This window comes from Bos mutus, chromosome 3 (assembly GCF_027580195.1).
Source record: "Bos mutus isolate GX-2022 chromosome 3, NWIPB_WYAK_1.1, whole genome shotgun sequence".
Classification (NCBI taxonomy): Eukaryota; Metazoa; Chordata; class Mammalia; order Artiodactyla; family Bovidae; genus Bos; species Bos mutus.
In genome coordinates this window covers 13,785,931-13,798,376 of record NC_091619.1, presented here as the reverse complement: position 1 = coordinate 13,798,376, position 12,446 = coordinate 13,785,931, and the positions used below count along the sequence as shown (strand labels likewise).

The following is a 12,446-nucleotide window of genomic DNA, read 5'->3' as shown; positions in this document are numbered from 1 at the left end:
CACATAAATACTTCTTCTGTAACCTCAATATAACTAAACATCTGATCTGCATGATTACTTTCACTACTGCTTATAAAATATTTTATTTATTGATTTTTAGGACTTTTTATAACAATTTACTGAGACATAATTCACATATTTAAAGTGTACAATATAAGGGTTTTCAGTATATTCACATTGTGCAACCATTACTACAATCAATTTTAGAACATTTTCATCAGTCCACGATGAAACCCAGTACCCATTAGCAATCACTCTCCTTTCCTTTCAACCTCCCCAGTCCTAGGAAGAGGAGTTTTCTGTGTAGCTGTCAGTAAAGAATCTGCCTGCAGTGCAGGAGACCCGGGTTCGATTCCTGGGTCAGGAAGATTCCCTGGAGAAGGAAATGGCAACCCACTCCAGTATTCTTGCCTGGAGGATCCCATGGACAGAGGAGCCTAGCTGGACTCCTGCCAGGGGATTGCAAGAATCGGACACAACTTAGCAACTAAACCACCACCACCACCAGTCCTAGGAAAGTGCCAATATACTCTGTTTCTATGGACTTGCACATTCTGGATATTTCATGTACATGGAATCATGTAATATATGATCTTTTGGGACTGACTTCTTTAACTTAGCATTAAGTTTTCAAGGTTCATCCATGTGCAGCATCTATCAATGTTTCACTTCTTTTTATGGCTGAATAATATTCATACTATTGTATGGATATACCACATTTTGTTTATCCATTCATTAGTTGGTGGACATTTGGGTTGTTCCTTTTTTTAGCTTTTCCACCATTTGGATATCTTATTTGAAGAAATGCCTACTCAGATCCTTTGTCCATTTTTTTTCCTTTGTCTAATTTTTGACTGTGTTATTTGTCTTTTTATCATTGAGTTGTTAGAGTTCTTTACATATTCGAAATAGAAGTCCTATATCAGATTTATGGTTTACAAAAATTTTCTCCCATTTCTGGGATATCGGTAAACTTTCTTGATGGTGTCCTTTGTATTTATTGATTTTAAACTGACTTAAAACTAGGCCTGGTTTCAAAGAAGGTTAAGTAGTTAAATGGCTTATGAGTATATATTAAATACAAGATGATGAAAAAAACTACAAGGTAATATGAAAGGGAGGAAAAACAATGGCAAAATCTAGGTAGAATATCAGGCTAGGCCTGATGGTTATTATGAAAACTCATACCTTAGAGTTCTAGAAACTTGCTACAGGTGGGTCATAAATTTAGCTTTACATTTTCTAATGGTCAATGTAAAATAGAAAATTCGATCAGTTTGATACATCATAGTGTATGTAAGAAAAACAAATTATAAGGGAAGCATCAGTTCAGTTCAGTTCAGTCGTGTCTGACTCTTTGTGACCCCATGAACTGCAGCACGCCAGGCCTCCCTGTCCATCACAAACTCCCGGAGTTCACTCAGACTCACATCCATCGAGTCAGTGATGCCATCCAGCCATCTCATCCTCTTTTGTCCCCTTCTCCTCCTGCCCCCAATCCCTCCCAGCATCAGAGTTTTTTCCAATGAGTCAAAAAGGTGGCCATGAGGTGGCCAAAGTATTGGAGTTTGCAATGAGGTGGCCAAAGTATTGGAGTTTCAGCTTCAGCATGAGGTGGCCAAAGTATTGGAGTTTCAGCTTCAGCATCATTCCCTCCAAAGAAATCCCAGGGCTGATCTCCTTCAGAATGGACTGGTTGGATCTCCTTACAGTCCAAGGGACTCTCAAGAGTCTTCTCCAACACCACAGTTCAAAAGCATCAATTCTTCGGCGCTCAGCCTTCTTCACAGTCCAACTCTCACATCCATACGTGACCACAGGAAAAACCATAGCCTTGACTAGACGGACCTTTGTTGGCAAAGTAATATGTCTGCTTTTGAATATGCTATCTAGGTTGGTCATAACTTTCCTTCCAAGGAGTAAGCGTCTTTTAATTTCATGGCTGCAGTCACCATCTGCAGTGATTTTGGAGCCCAGAAAAATAAAGTCTGACGCTGTTTCCACTGTTTCCCCATCTATTTCCCACGAAATGATGGGACCAGATGCCATGATCTTCGTTTTCTGAATGTTGAGCTTTAAGCCAACTTTTTCACTCTCCACTTTCACTTTCATCAAGAGGCTTTTGAGTTCCTCTTCACTTTCTGCCATAAGGGTGGTGTCATCTGCATATCTGAGGTTATTAATATTTCTCCCGGCAATCTTGATTCCAGCTTGTGTTTATTCCAGCATAATTATTACTAATTATAACTGAATTATTACCATGATCATATTGAAATTTCTCCAAAGATTTCTTAAAGAAGAAAATATGAGGGCAATTAACAATGTTCTTCACACCATGCTTTCAAGAGAAACATCAGTGAGTTTCAGTGGGCTATTTCTTACTGTTTACTCCTTAGTGCATATGGCAGGAATCATAAAACACAGAGCAAAGGCTATCCTACAGAGAGCCAATACCATTTAGTTTAGATAAACTGACAGCTTTTGCTCATCTGGATTACCCACTTTCGAGCATTTAGAGAAACAACATGCACATCCTCCAGGCAACTGTACTCAGTATTTCAGCTAAATTTCTGAAAGATACTGGGAGGCAGTGGGTTTGAAATGACAAGTGTAATCCATATTGCCCATTAAAAGCAAACCATATATTTTAACTGCAATTTGAGCTGAGGGTAAAGTGATAGTCTCTTGAGAAAATTAAGGATACCAACAAGATTACGTATTTGAATAGAAGGCTACAGCACTTCTGCTTAGAGATGAGCCAAAAGAATACTCTTGTTCAGGTCGAAGATTTTCCTTTGAAAACTATTGTGAATAGTCAATGCACAGTTAATAACATATGATCACAATCCATAATTCTGTTACACTGTAGGACCAACTGTTAGTATGAAAAAATAGGTATAACTGAAGATACATCTTAGCCTACTCAATCCCTACAAAGGACCTAGAGAAGAACCAGATTTAGCAATGCTACTTTCATAATCTTTAAGATAAGCTATTTGAGGAATATAAATCCAAGTAACTGAGTGACATATCTTACTATATGGGATTATTAACAATAAATGAGTCAAAAGTTGGGGGACATTAGCTACCAAAAACAATAATTTTGGTTTTAGACTGAGTCAAAGTCCTTTCTAACCTAGACATTACTCATGGCCAGTCAGTCACCTGTTTTTATAAATGAAGTTTTACCGGAACACAGTTACACCCATTTGATTACATATTGCCTCTGGCTGCTTTGGCTCTGCAACAGCAACGTTGAGTAGTTACAATAGAAATAGTGTGGCCCACAGAGCCTAAAATATTTACTCTCTGGCTCTTTACAGGAATGGTGCTGACCTCTGGTTAGATAGCAGTAAAACTTCCAGGTTGTGATAATAAATTTTTTTTTTTCTAGCTTTATTGAGAAATAGCTGACATAGACCACTAAATAAGCTTTAGGAGTCCACAATGATGGTTGATTTACATATATTGTGAAATGATTACAAAAGGTTTAGTTAACATCATTCTCTCATTTAGATACAGTAAAAAACAAAACAAAACAAAAAACTCTCAAACTCTCATGATGAGAATTAGGATTTACTCTTAACTTTCCCACATATCACACAGCAAATTAGCCACCTTCCTTCAATTTCCCCTCCTCCAAACTCCCTCTGCTGCTGCTAAGTCACTTCAGTCGTGTCCGACTCTGTGTGACCCCATAGACAGCAGCCCGCTAGGGTTCCCCATCCCTGGGATTCTCCAGGAAAGAACCCTGGAGTAGGTTGCCATTTCCTTATGTGTGAAAGTGAAAAGTTAAAGTGAAGTCACTCAGTCGTGTCCGACCCTCAGCGACACCATGGACTGGAGCCTACCAGGCTCCTCCGTCCATGGGATTTTCCAGGCAAGAGTACTGGAGTGGGGTGCCATTGCCTTCTCCGAAACTCCCTCTAGCAACCACTAATCTGATCTCTTTTTCTAAGAGTTTGGTGTTCTTATTTTTGTTTTTGCTTTTAGGTTCCACATATAAGTGGAACCATACAGTATTTGTCTTTCTCTGTCTAACTTGTTTCACTTAGCATAATGCCTTCAAGGTCCATCCATGTTGTCACAAATGGAAGGATTTCTTCATTCTATACGTTGTATATACATTTCATACTTTATCCATTCATCTCTCCATGGACACTGAGGTTGTTTCATGTCTTGACTACTGTAAATAATGCTGCAAGCAACATGAGGTGTTTCGAGTTAGTGTTTTCATTTTCTTTGGACATACTTTCAGAGGTGGAATTGCTGGATCATATGGTAGTTCTATTTTTATTTTTTTGAGGAGCCTCCACACTGTTTTCCATAGCAGCTGTATCAATTTACAACCCTAGCAACAGTGCACAAAGGTTCCCTTTTCTCTACATCAAGACCACTGTTTGTCATCTTTTGTCTTTCTGATGATAGCCACTCTAACAGATACGAGGTGTCATCTCTCTAATGACTAGTAATGTTGAGCATATTTTCATGTATCTGTTGGCCTGATAAATCTTTGGAAAATGTCTATTCAGGTCCTTTGCCCGTTTTAAAACTGGATTATTTGTTTTTTTGCTATTGAGTTACAAGTTCTTTATATGCTTTGGATATTAACTCCGTATCAGATAAATGATTTACAAATGTTTTTTCCCTTCTATAGGTGGTCTTTTCACTTTGTTGATGGTTCATTTTGCTGGGCAGAAGATTTTAGTTTGATATAGTTCAACTGTTTGTTTTTGATGTTGCTGTTTGTGCTTTAGGTGTGATTTAAAAAAAAAAAAACATTTTCAAGGAGTTTTTCTGCTATATTTTCTTCTAAGAGCTTCATGGTTTCAAGTTTTACATTTAAGTCTTTAATCCATTTCAAGATCTCTTCAAGAAAATTAGTGATACCAGGGGAACATTTTGTGCAAAGATTGGCTCAATAAAGGACAGCAATGGTATGGACCTAACAGAAGCAGAAAATATTAAAAAGAGGTGGCAAGAATACACAGAACTGTACAAAAAAGATCTTCACGACCAATATAATCACAGTGGTATGATCAGTCACCTAGAGCCAGACATCCTGGAATGTGAAGTCAACTGGGCCTTAGGAAGCACCACTATGAACAAAGTTAGTGGAGGTGATGGAATCCCAGTTGAGCTATTTCAAATCCTAAAAGATGATGCTGTGAAAGTGCTGCATTCAATATGCCAGCAAATTTGGAAAACTCAGCAGTGGCCACAGAACTGGAAGAGGTGAGTTTTCATTCCAATCCCAAAGAAAGGCAATGCCAAAGAATGCTCCAACTACTGCACAATTGCACTCATCTCACACGCTAGTAAAGTAATGCTCAAAATTCTCCAAGCCAGGCTTCAGCAATACGTGAACCGTGAACTTCCAGATGTTCAAGCTGGTTTTAGAAAAGGCAAAGGAACCAGAGTTCAAATTGCCAAAATCCGTTGGATTATCAAAAAAGCAAGAGAGTTCCAAAAAACATCTATTTCTGCTTTATTGACTATGCCAAAGCCTTTGACTGTGTGGATCACCACGAACTGTGGAAAATTCTTAAAGAGATGGGAATACCAGACCACCTGACCTGCCTCTTGAGAAACCTATATGCAGATCAGGAAGCAACAGTTAGAACTGGACATGGAACAATGGACTGATTCCAAACAGGGAAAGGAGTACATCAAGGCTGTATATTGTCACCCTGCTTATTTAACGTATAAGCAGAGTACATCATGAGAAACACTGGGTTGGATGAAGCACAAGCTGGAATCAAGATTGCCAGGAGAAAAAGCAATAACCTAAGATATACAGATAACACCACCCTTATGGAAGAAAGTGAAGGAGAACTAAAGAGCCTCTTGATGAAAGTCAAAGAGGAGAGTGAAAAGTTGACTTAAAGCTCAACATTCAGAAAACTAAGATCATGGCATCTGGTCCCATCACTTCATGGCAAATAGATGGGCAAACAGTGGAAACAGTGAGAGACTATTTTTGGGGGCTCCAAAATCACTGCAGATGGTGACTGCAGCCATGAAATTAAAAGACGCTTACTCCTTGGACCAACCTATACGGCATATTAAAAAGCAGAGACATTACTTTGCCAACAAAGGTCCATCTCGTCAAGGCTATGGTTTTTCCAGTAGTCATGTATGGATGTGAGAGTTGGACTATAAAGAAAGCTGAGTGTCGAAGAATTGATGCTTTTGAACTGTGATGTTGGAGAAGACTCTTGAGAGTCCCTTGGACTGCAAGGAGATCCAACCAGTCCATTTTAAAGAAAATCAGTTCTGAATATTCATTGGAAGGACTGATGTTGAAGCTGAAACTCCAATACTTTGGCCACCTGACTCGAAGAACTGACTCATCAGAAAAGACCCTGATGCTGGGAAAGACTGAAGGTGGGAGGAGAAGGGGATGACAGAGGATGAGATGGTTGCATGGCATCACCAACTCAATGGACATGAGTTTGAGTAAACTCCGGGATTTGGTGATGGACAGGGAGGCCTGATGTGCTGCAGTCCACGGGGTTGCAGAGTCGGACACGACTGAGTGACTGAACTGAATCCATTTCCAGTTAATTTTTGTGAGTAATATAAGATGGGGGTCAAGTTTCACTCTATTACATGTGAATATATAATTTTCCCTCCATCTTTTATTGAAGATGTTTTCTTCAATATTGAAAAGATATTGAAGTCTTTTCTCCATTGAGTATTCTTGGCTCCCTTGTCAAACAGTTGACTGTATATGCTTTGGTTTATTTCTGGACCCTTACATAAAATTTAATAATTAGCATGTAAAATAACACTTGCCTAGTCTCGATAGTCATAGGATCTATATTTAGCTCACCCAAGAAAGGTTTGGATTATTAAAGAACAAGTTTAAAAACCACAAAGTCAGAACATTGTCCTGTTTTACAAGTTCTTAATTTATCCATTACGAGACTATGATCATCAACTCTGATTCTCAAAATAGGAATTTGAGAATATAATCTCTTTATAAGTCTCAAGACTCAGGGATCTATATATAATGAGTTACACAGCTTAGCTCAGCATTGATTCCTGACTACAGAGCCAATCCCACTTTATTCTTAAGACTTTTCCATGCAGTGATTTTAAAAAGGTACAACAAAACTCTACACAGAATAGCTGATGTACTCTAAACACAAATACTGGCAAAAAGGAAGCCTGCAGTTTAACAAGCAAGAAATATTTTGGATAGACTGTTCATAACAGGTCTATTTTTTGGAGGAGGACAGGAGTTACTTTTTAAAAATGCTTTAAAGAACACTCTTAAGTTCAATCAGACTTGAACATGCCTATGAAATAAACAAAATTAACTACATTGGTAAGAACTGGAGTTCAGTCTTCATAGAAGCCCTTAACTAGCTCTGAGGAATTTGGATCTTTCCAGGTAGAGATTTCTCCATCAGCAGGACAATGTGAAGAGCTCTTCCTGGGATTCAATCAGAGAGCAGCTTGAGAAAAATAAACCTTCTTATAGTAAAGCCTGGGACCTAGGTTCTCACAGCCCAGTCTCACTTAGTACTTCAGAACTAATGTTCAGACTTGTTTTCCTGCTATTTCACAATCTTTGTCAAGCCAGTTACTAGGTGCCTGAAACCCATATTTGCTATGATTATTACAGTTACTGCTGCTGCTGCTGCTAAGTCGCTTCAGTCGCGTCCGACTCTGTGTGACCCCACAGACAGCAGCCCACCAGGCTCCCCCGTCCCTGGGATTCTCCAGGCAAGAACACTGGAGTGGGTTGCCATTTCTTTCTCCAACGCATGAAAGTGAAAAGTGAGACTAAACTAACTACACAGTGGATTTTTTTTCAGCTATGGGATGCCAGTAAATCTTTCACCATAAAGAAAGTAACATAGGTCTCTTTAAGAGGAGACCCAATTAGTACTCTTACTCACCTGCTATTCAATACTCCTAAGATTTCAAAGATGATGAGCTCAAACATGGTGCAAGAAAATGCGAAAGTCACAGAGAAGATCACCTGTACCACATACTGACGCACCTGTTAAAAGTCAAATAGAAAAAAAAAAAGTCAAATAGAGACGAAAAGTAATTTCCTTGTGTGAAATATTGAGTTGATGATTACAAGTCAGAAAACTTATTTTGAAGAAATTCTCAAGTTATTAGAAATAGGACCATGACAGTAACCTGTCTAGAGCTAAAAGAATAGATGAAAATAGGTTGTACTTCTAATTCATAGGTCACTATTACCATCATCCTCTTGTGGATAAAAAATTTAAAGCACAAGAAGATGAAGTGACAAGGTCAGAAGTAGCACTTAAAATTCTTGATGTACACTGACAAAAAATGACAGATTTAGATATATAGGTTAGTTCTAAAAGGGTTCCTTCAACATTCTGCACAGACCTTGAAACAGTTTTAGAACCTCTCCTAGGAGGCCTTACAGTAGTGAGCAGGAGAGAATCTCTAGAAATCTGGGCTCTTTTAGACAATAACTCAAACTCCCTGGGGAAGTTTAATGGAGAACATACTAGAAATGACCCCAGATAGTCCATGACCATTGAGCTTATTACTAAATGAGGAAGATTAATCAGGAAATGTCCAATGTAGGCTGTTGTCTTTCTGAATTCAAACCCTAAGATATGATTCAGACCAGCCTTAGAATTAACTTAGGATGTCAGACTGATAATTAACACTGAATGCCAGATACCCAAATGAATGAGTATATTTATGAGACATTACAAGTTAAATTCTCTCCCAAAGAACTATTTGCTATTGATGTGTATACTAATATGACTAAACCATGATATTTCTTGATCCTGGCTTCTGGGCATTAAAAAAAAAAATCAACTAAGCTTAATTATATTCTTCAATTTAAGAATTATATATTATAGTAGCAAAAGCTTCCCATCTTGGGAGTGAACATGATTATCCTTTTTTATTTTTTTTGACCATCACAGGTCATGAAAGTTCAAGCATAAATGGTTTTTTAATTGAAGTATAGCTGATTTAAAATGTTTCAGGTGTACAGCAAAGTGATTCATATATATATACACACACACATATTTCAGATTTTTTCCATTACAGGTTATTACAAGATACTGAGTACAATTCCTTGTGCTCTACAGTAGACCCTTGTTACTTATCTATTTTATATGTAGTAGTGTATATCTGTAAACCCAAAGTCCCAATTTATCCCTTTGCCCGCTTTCTCCACTTTCCCCATGGTAACCATGAGTTTGTTTTCTATGTCTGTGAGTCGACTTTTATGTTGTAAATAAGTTCACTTGTATCATTTTTTTAGATTTCACATATAAGCGATATAATATGATAATTGTTTTTCTCAAACATGATTTTTTCTTTAATGGAGGTATTTTTCTTTTCCCATTTAAAACAAGTTCACATAATATTAGCATAATCAAAATGATCTCTTCTTACCTCGTAGTCCTTAAACAGCTGTCGCATGAAAAAAAGCCACCCAAATCCAAAGAAAAGTATCTAGAGGAGAAAGAAGATAGAAGATCAGCATGTCAATACACAATCTTTTGAGAAATGCCTTTTACAGACCACTTTACGATAAAAGGTTGCCTAACTAAATAGCTTATTTTAGAGATTAAAGGTGACATCCACTCATATAACACTACTTATTAAAGTCCTCAAGAGTGGACCAGATGTGGAAATGCTCTTCAATTTTTGAAATTATCCTTGTTTTAGAACATGTTTTAAGTTGGGCACAAATTAAGATAGTAGGCACATGACAGCTCTGTTCATTGTTCTAAAGCTCATTTATTTTTCACTGGTAAATACCTTTTCCACATACACATACTCTGACACAACTCCTCTTCTTGTATTGGCTAAGAATGTTATCAAAAAATAAAATTCTTTTTAAAAATTATAGTTGCTTTAAAAGGTTGTGTTAGTTTCTGGTGTATTCAGTTATACATATACATATATACACACACACACACACACACACATATTGTTTTTCATATTCCTTTCCATTACGGTTTTTTTTTTTTTTTCATTATGGTTTGTTACAGGATATCGGATATGGTTTCCAATACTGTGCTATGCAGTAGGAACTTGTTGCTTATTTTATATACAATAGTTTGCATATGCTAACTGAAAACTCTGAATTTATCCCTCCCTCACCCCCTTTCCCCTTTGGTAGCCATAAGTGTGTTTTCTATGTCTGTGAGTCTGTTTCTATTTCATAAGTAAGTTCGTGTCATACTTTAGATTCCAAATATAAGTGATATCATATGGTATTTGTCTTTCTCTCTGATTTACTTAGTATGATAATCTCTAGGTCCATCCATGTTGCTGTGAGTGGCATTATTTCAGAATAAAATTATTTTATGCCTTCCAACTCACTTCAGGAGCAAGTGTGAACTCTCGAGTATGATTTAGCAGATTCTTCCTCCTCTTACTATGTCCCTCCTATCCACCAAATTCGTGTTTTCAGCCACATGGAACTGCCTGTGCTTCTTTAGATATAACATTCTTTCATACCAGGACCTTTGCAGATGTTATCCTTTGACAGGAACTTCTCTCCAGTCTCCTCCTCACTTATCCTACAAATCTTTACTATTATTACTTCTAGAAGGCCTTCTCTGGCCTCCCAAATTTAGATAACTTACTCTTTTTACATAATCCTATTATCCTACCTTGTATTTCCCTTACTAAAGCATTTGCCACACAGTTTTTTAATGTCTAATTTAAATACATTCTTTTTAAAAAGACTGTAAGTTCTGTGAGGATAAGGGTCACATTTGTCTTGTCAATCTTTGTATTTTAGCACCCAGCACAATGCCCGGGACATAGCAGGCTCCCCATAAATGTTTGCTGAATGGATAAATGGTGCACAGTGAAAGATGGCTTGTTCTTCAGGAACATTCAACCTCAATTCTTTGGTAACAACATCTATGTACTGTGCTAAGTGATGAGGACACAAAGATGAGTAAGATTGTTACTACTGTCAAGGAGGTATAGTATAGTGGTGAAGACACCAAGTAATTATTGTGTAATATGGGACATGCAATGATAGAGACATGCACATGATATTGTTAAAGAACATGAAAGAGGGAGACTAAACAAATCTGGTATGGGGTTAGGACAGATTTTTCTGGGGAAGATAATACCTTGGCTGAAGGAGGTTTTAATTTAGAGTTAAAACCTGGTATCATGTGCAAATTTGAGGATTATATGCATTTTTCTAGAGAGAGGCTTCAAGATATTCACATACACTCAAAGGTTCCCACCGTCCCTAAAATATTTTAAAACAAACAAAAGAACCAAACACTCTCTTAAGGTGTTGAAAAAGAATTAGGCAGGTAAAAGACAGGTAGTGGGGGTGGACAGGTCTTCTTTTTCAGACAGCAAAGAGCATGAGTAAAGGCACAGAGGTGAGAAATAGCATGGTATATACTGGTAACTACACATGGTTTGGCACTGCTGGGAGACAAAGTTCAAAGAAAAAAGTGGTTAAAAATGAGACAAAGAGGGGAGGAATAGAGGACCAATGATGGAAAGCCCCAAAGGTCACTGTAAAGAGCTTGAATCATAGTCTGTAGGTGATGAGTTATTTAAGGATGGAAAAGACATGGCCAGGTTTATTTTACAGAGAAACTACAGGGACTCTCTGAAGGAAACAACACTGTAGAGAAAGAAACAGAACAGGAGGTTGCTGCAGCAGTTCAGATGAGAGATAACAAAGGCCTGAATTAAAACAGCAAAAAATGGTTTTTCCAGTGGTCATGTATGGATGTGAGAGTTGGACTATAAAGAAAGCTGAGCGCCAAAGAATTGATGCTTTTGAACTGTGCTGTTGGAGAAGACTCTTGAGAGTCCCTTGGACTGCAAGGAGATCCAACCAGTCCATCCTAAAGGAGATCAGTCCTGAGTGTTCATTGGAAGGACTGATGCTGAAGCTGAAACTCCAATATTTTGGCCACCTGATGTGAAAAGTTAACTCATTTGAAAAGATTCTGATGTTAGGAAAGATTGAAGGCAGGAGGAGAAGGGGATGACAGAGGATGAGATGGTTGGATGGCATCACTGACTCAATGGACATGAGTTTGGGTGGACTCCGGGAGTTGGTGGTGGACAGGGAGGCCTGGCATGCTGCGGTTCATGGGGTTGCAAAGAGTCATACACGACTGAGCAACTGAAGTGAACTGAACTGAACTGAATTAAAACATCAGTAGTTGGAGAGGAGGCAACACATTTGAGTACTTCGAAGGTAAAATCAGCAGGGAGGAATTAAGGATGATTAGTTTGGAATATAGGATGAAGAAGGAGGCCATCCACTTTATATAAAGACTACTGGAGGAAAAAAATTGGGGAATGTGGATGGGAGACAGGAAGATGACGGGTTCACTTTTAGATATACTAAGTGCTTGAGGGCCACCCAAGTTGACATAAAAGATTATGAAGGGACAGCTGAGACACATCTGAGAGTTGAAACCGTCAAA

The 12,446-nt window shown here is 38.0% G+C and overlaps 1 protein-coding gene across 4 annotated transcripts in view; it reads right to left on the bottom strand.

Moving 5' to 3' along the window:
- The window catches only part of GPR89A (G protein-coupled receptor 89A), a 66,722-nt gene that overhangs the window by 49,834 nt on the left and 4,442 nt on the right, over positions 1-12,446 (bottom strand). For all 4 annotated transcript variants that reach the window (XR_011463518.1, XM_070367004.1, XM_070367007.1 and 1 more), the window contains exons 2-3: positions 9,412-9,471; positions 7,911-8,014 (exon numbers count right to left, since the gene is read on the bottom strand). Coding sequence is in view for 3 of the 4 variants with exons in the window: in XM_070367004.1 (XP_070223105.1) it covers positions 7,911-8,014; positions 9,412-9,471 (164 nt within the window). In the remaining variant the exon portion in view is untranslated. The remainder of the gene's footprint in view (positions 1-7,910; positions 8,015-9,411; positions 9,472-12,446) is intronic.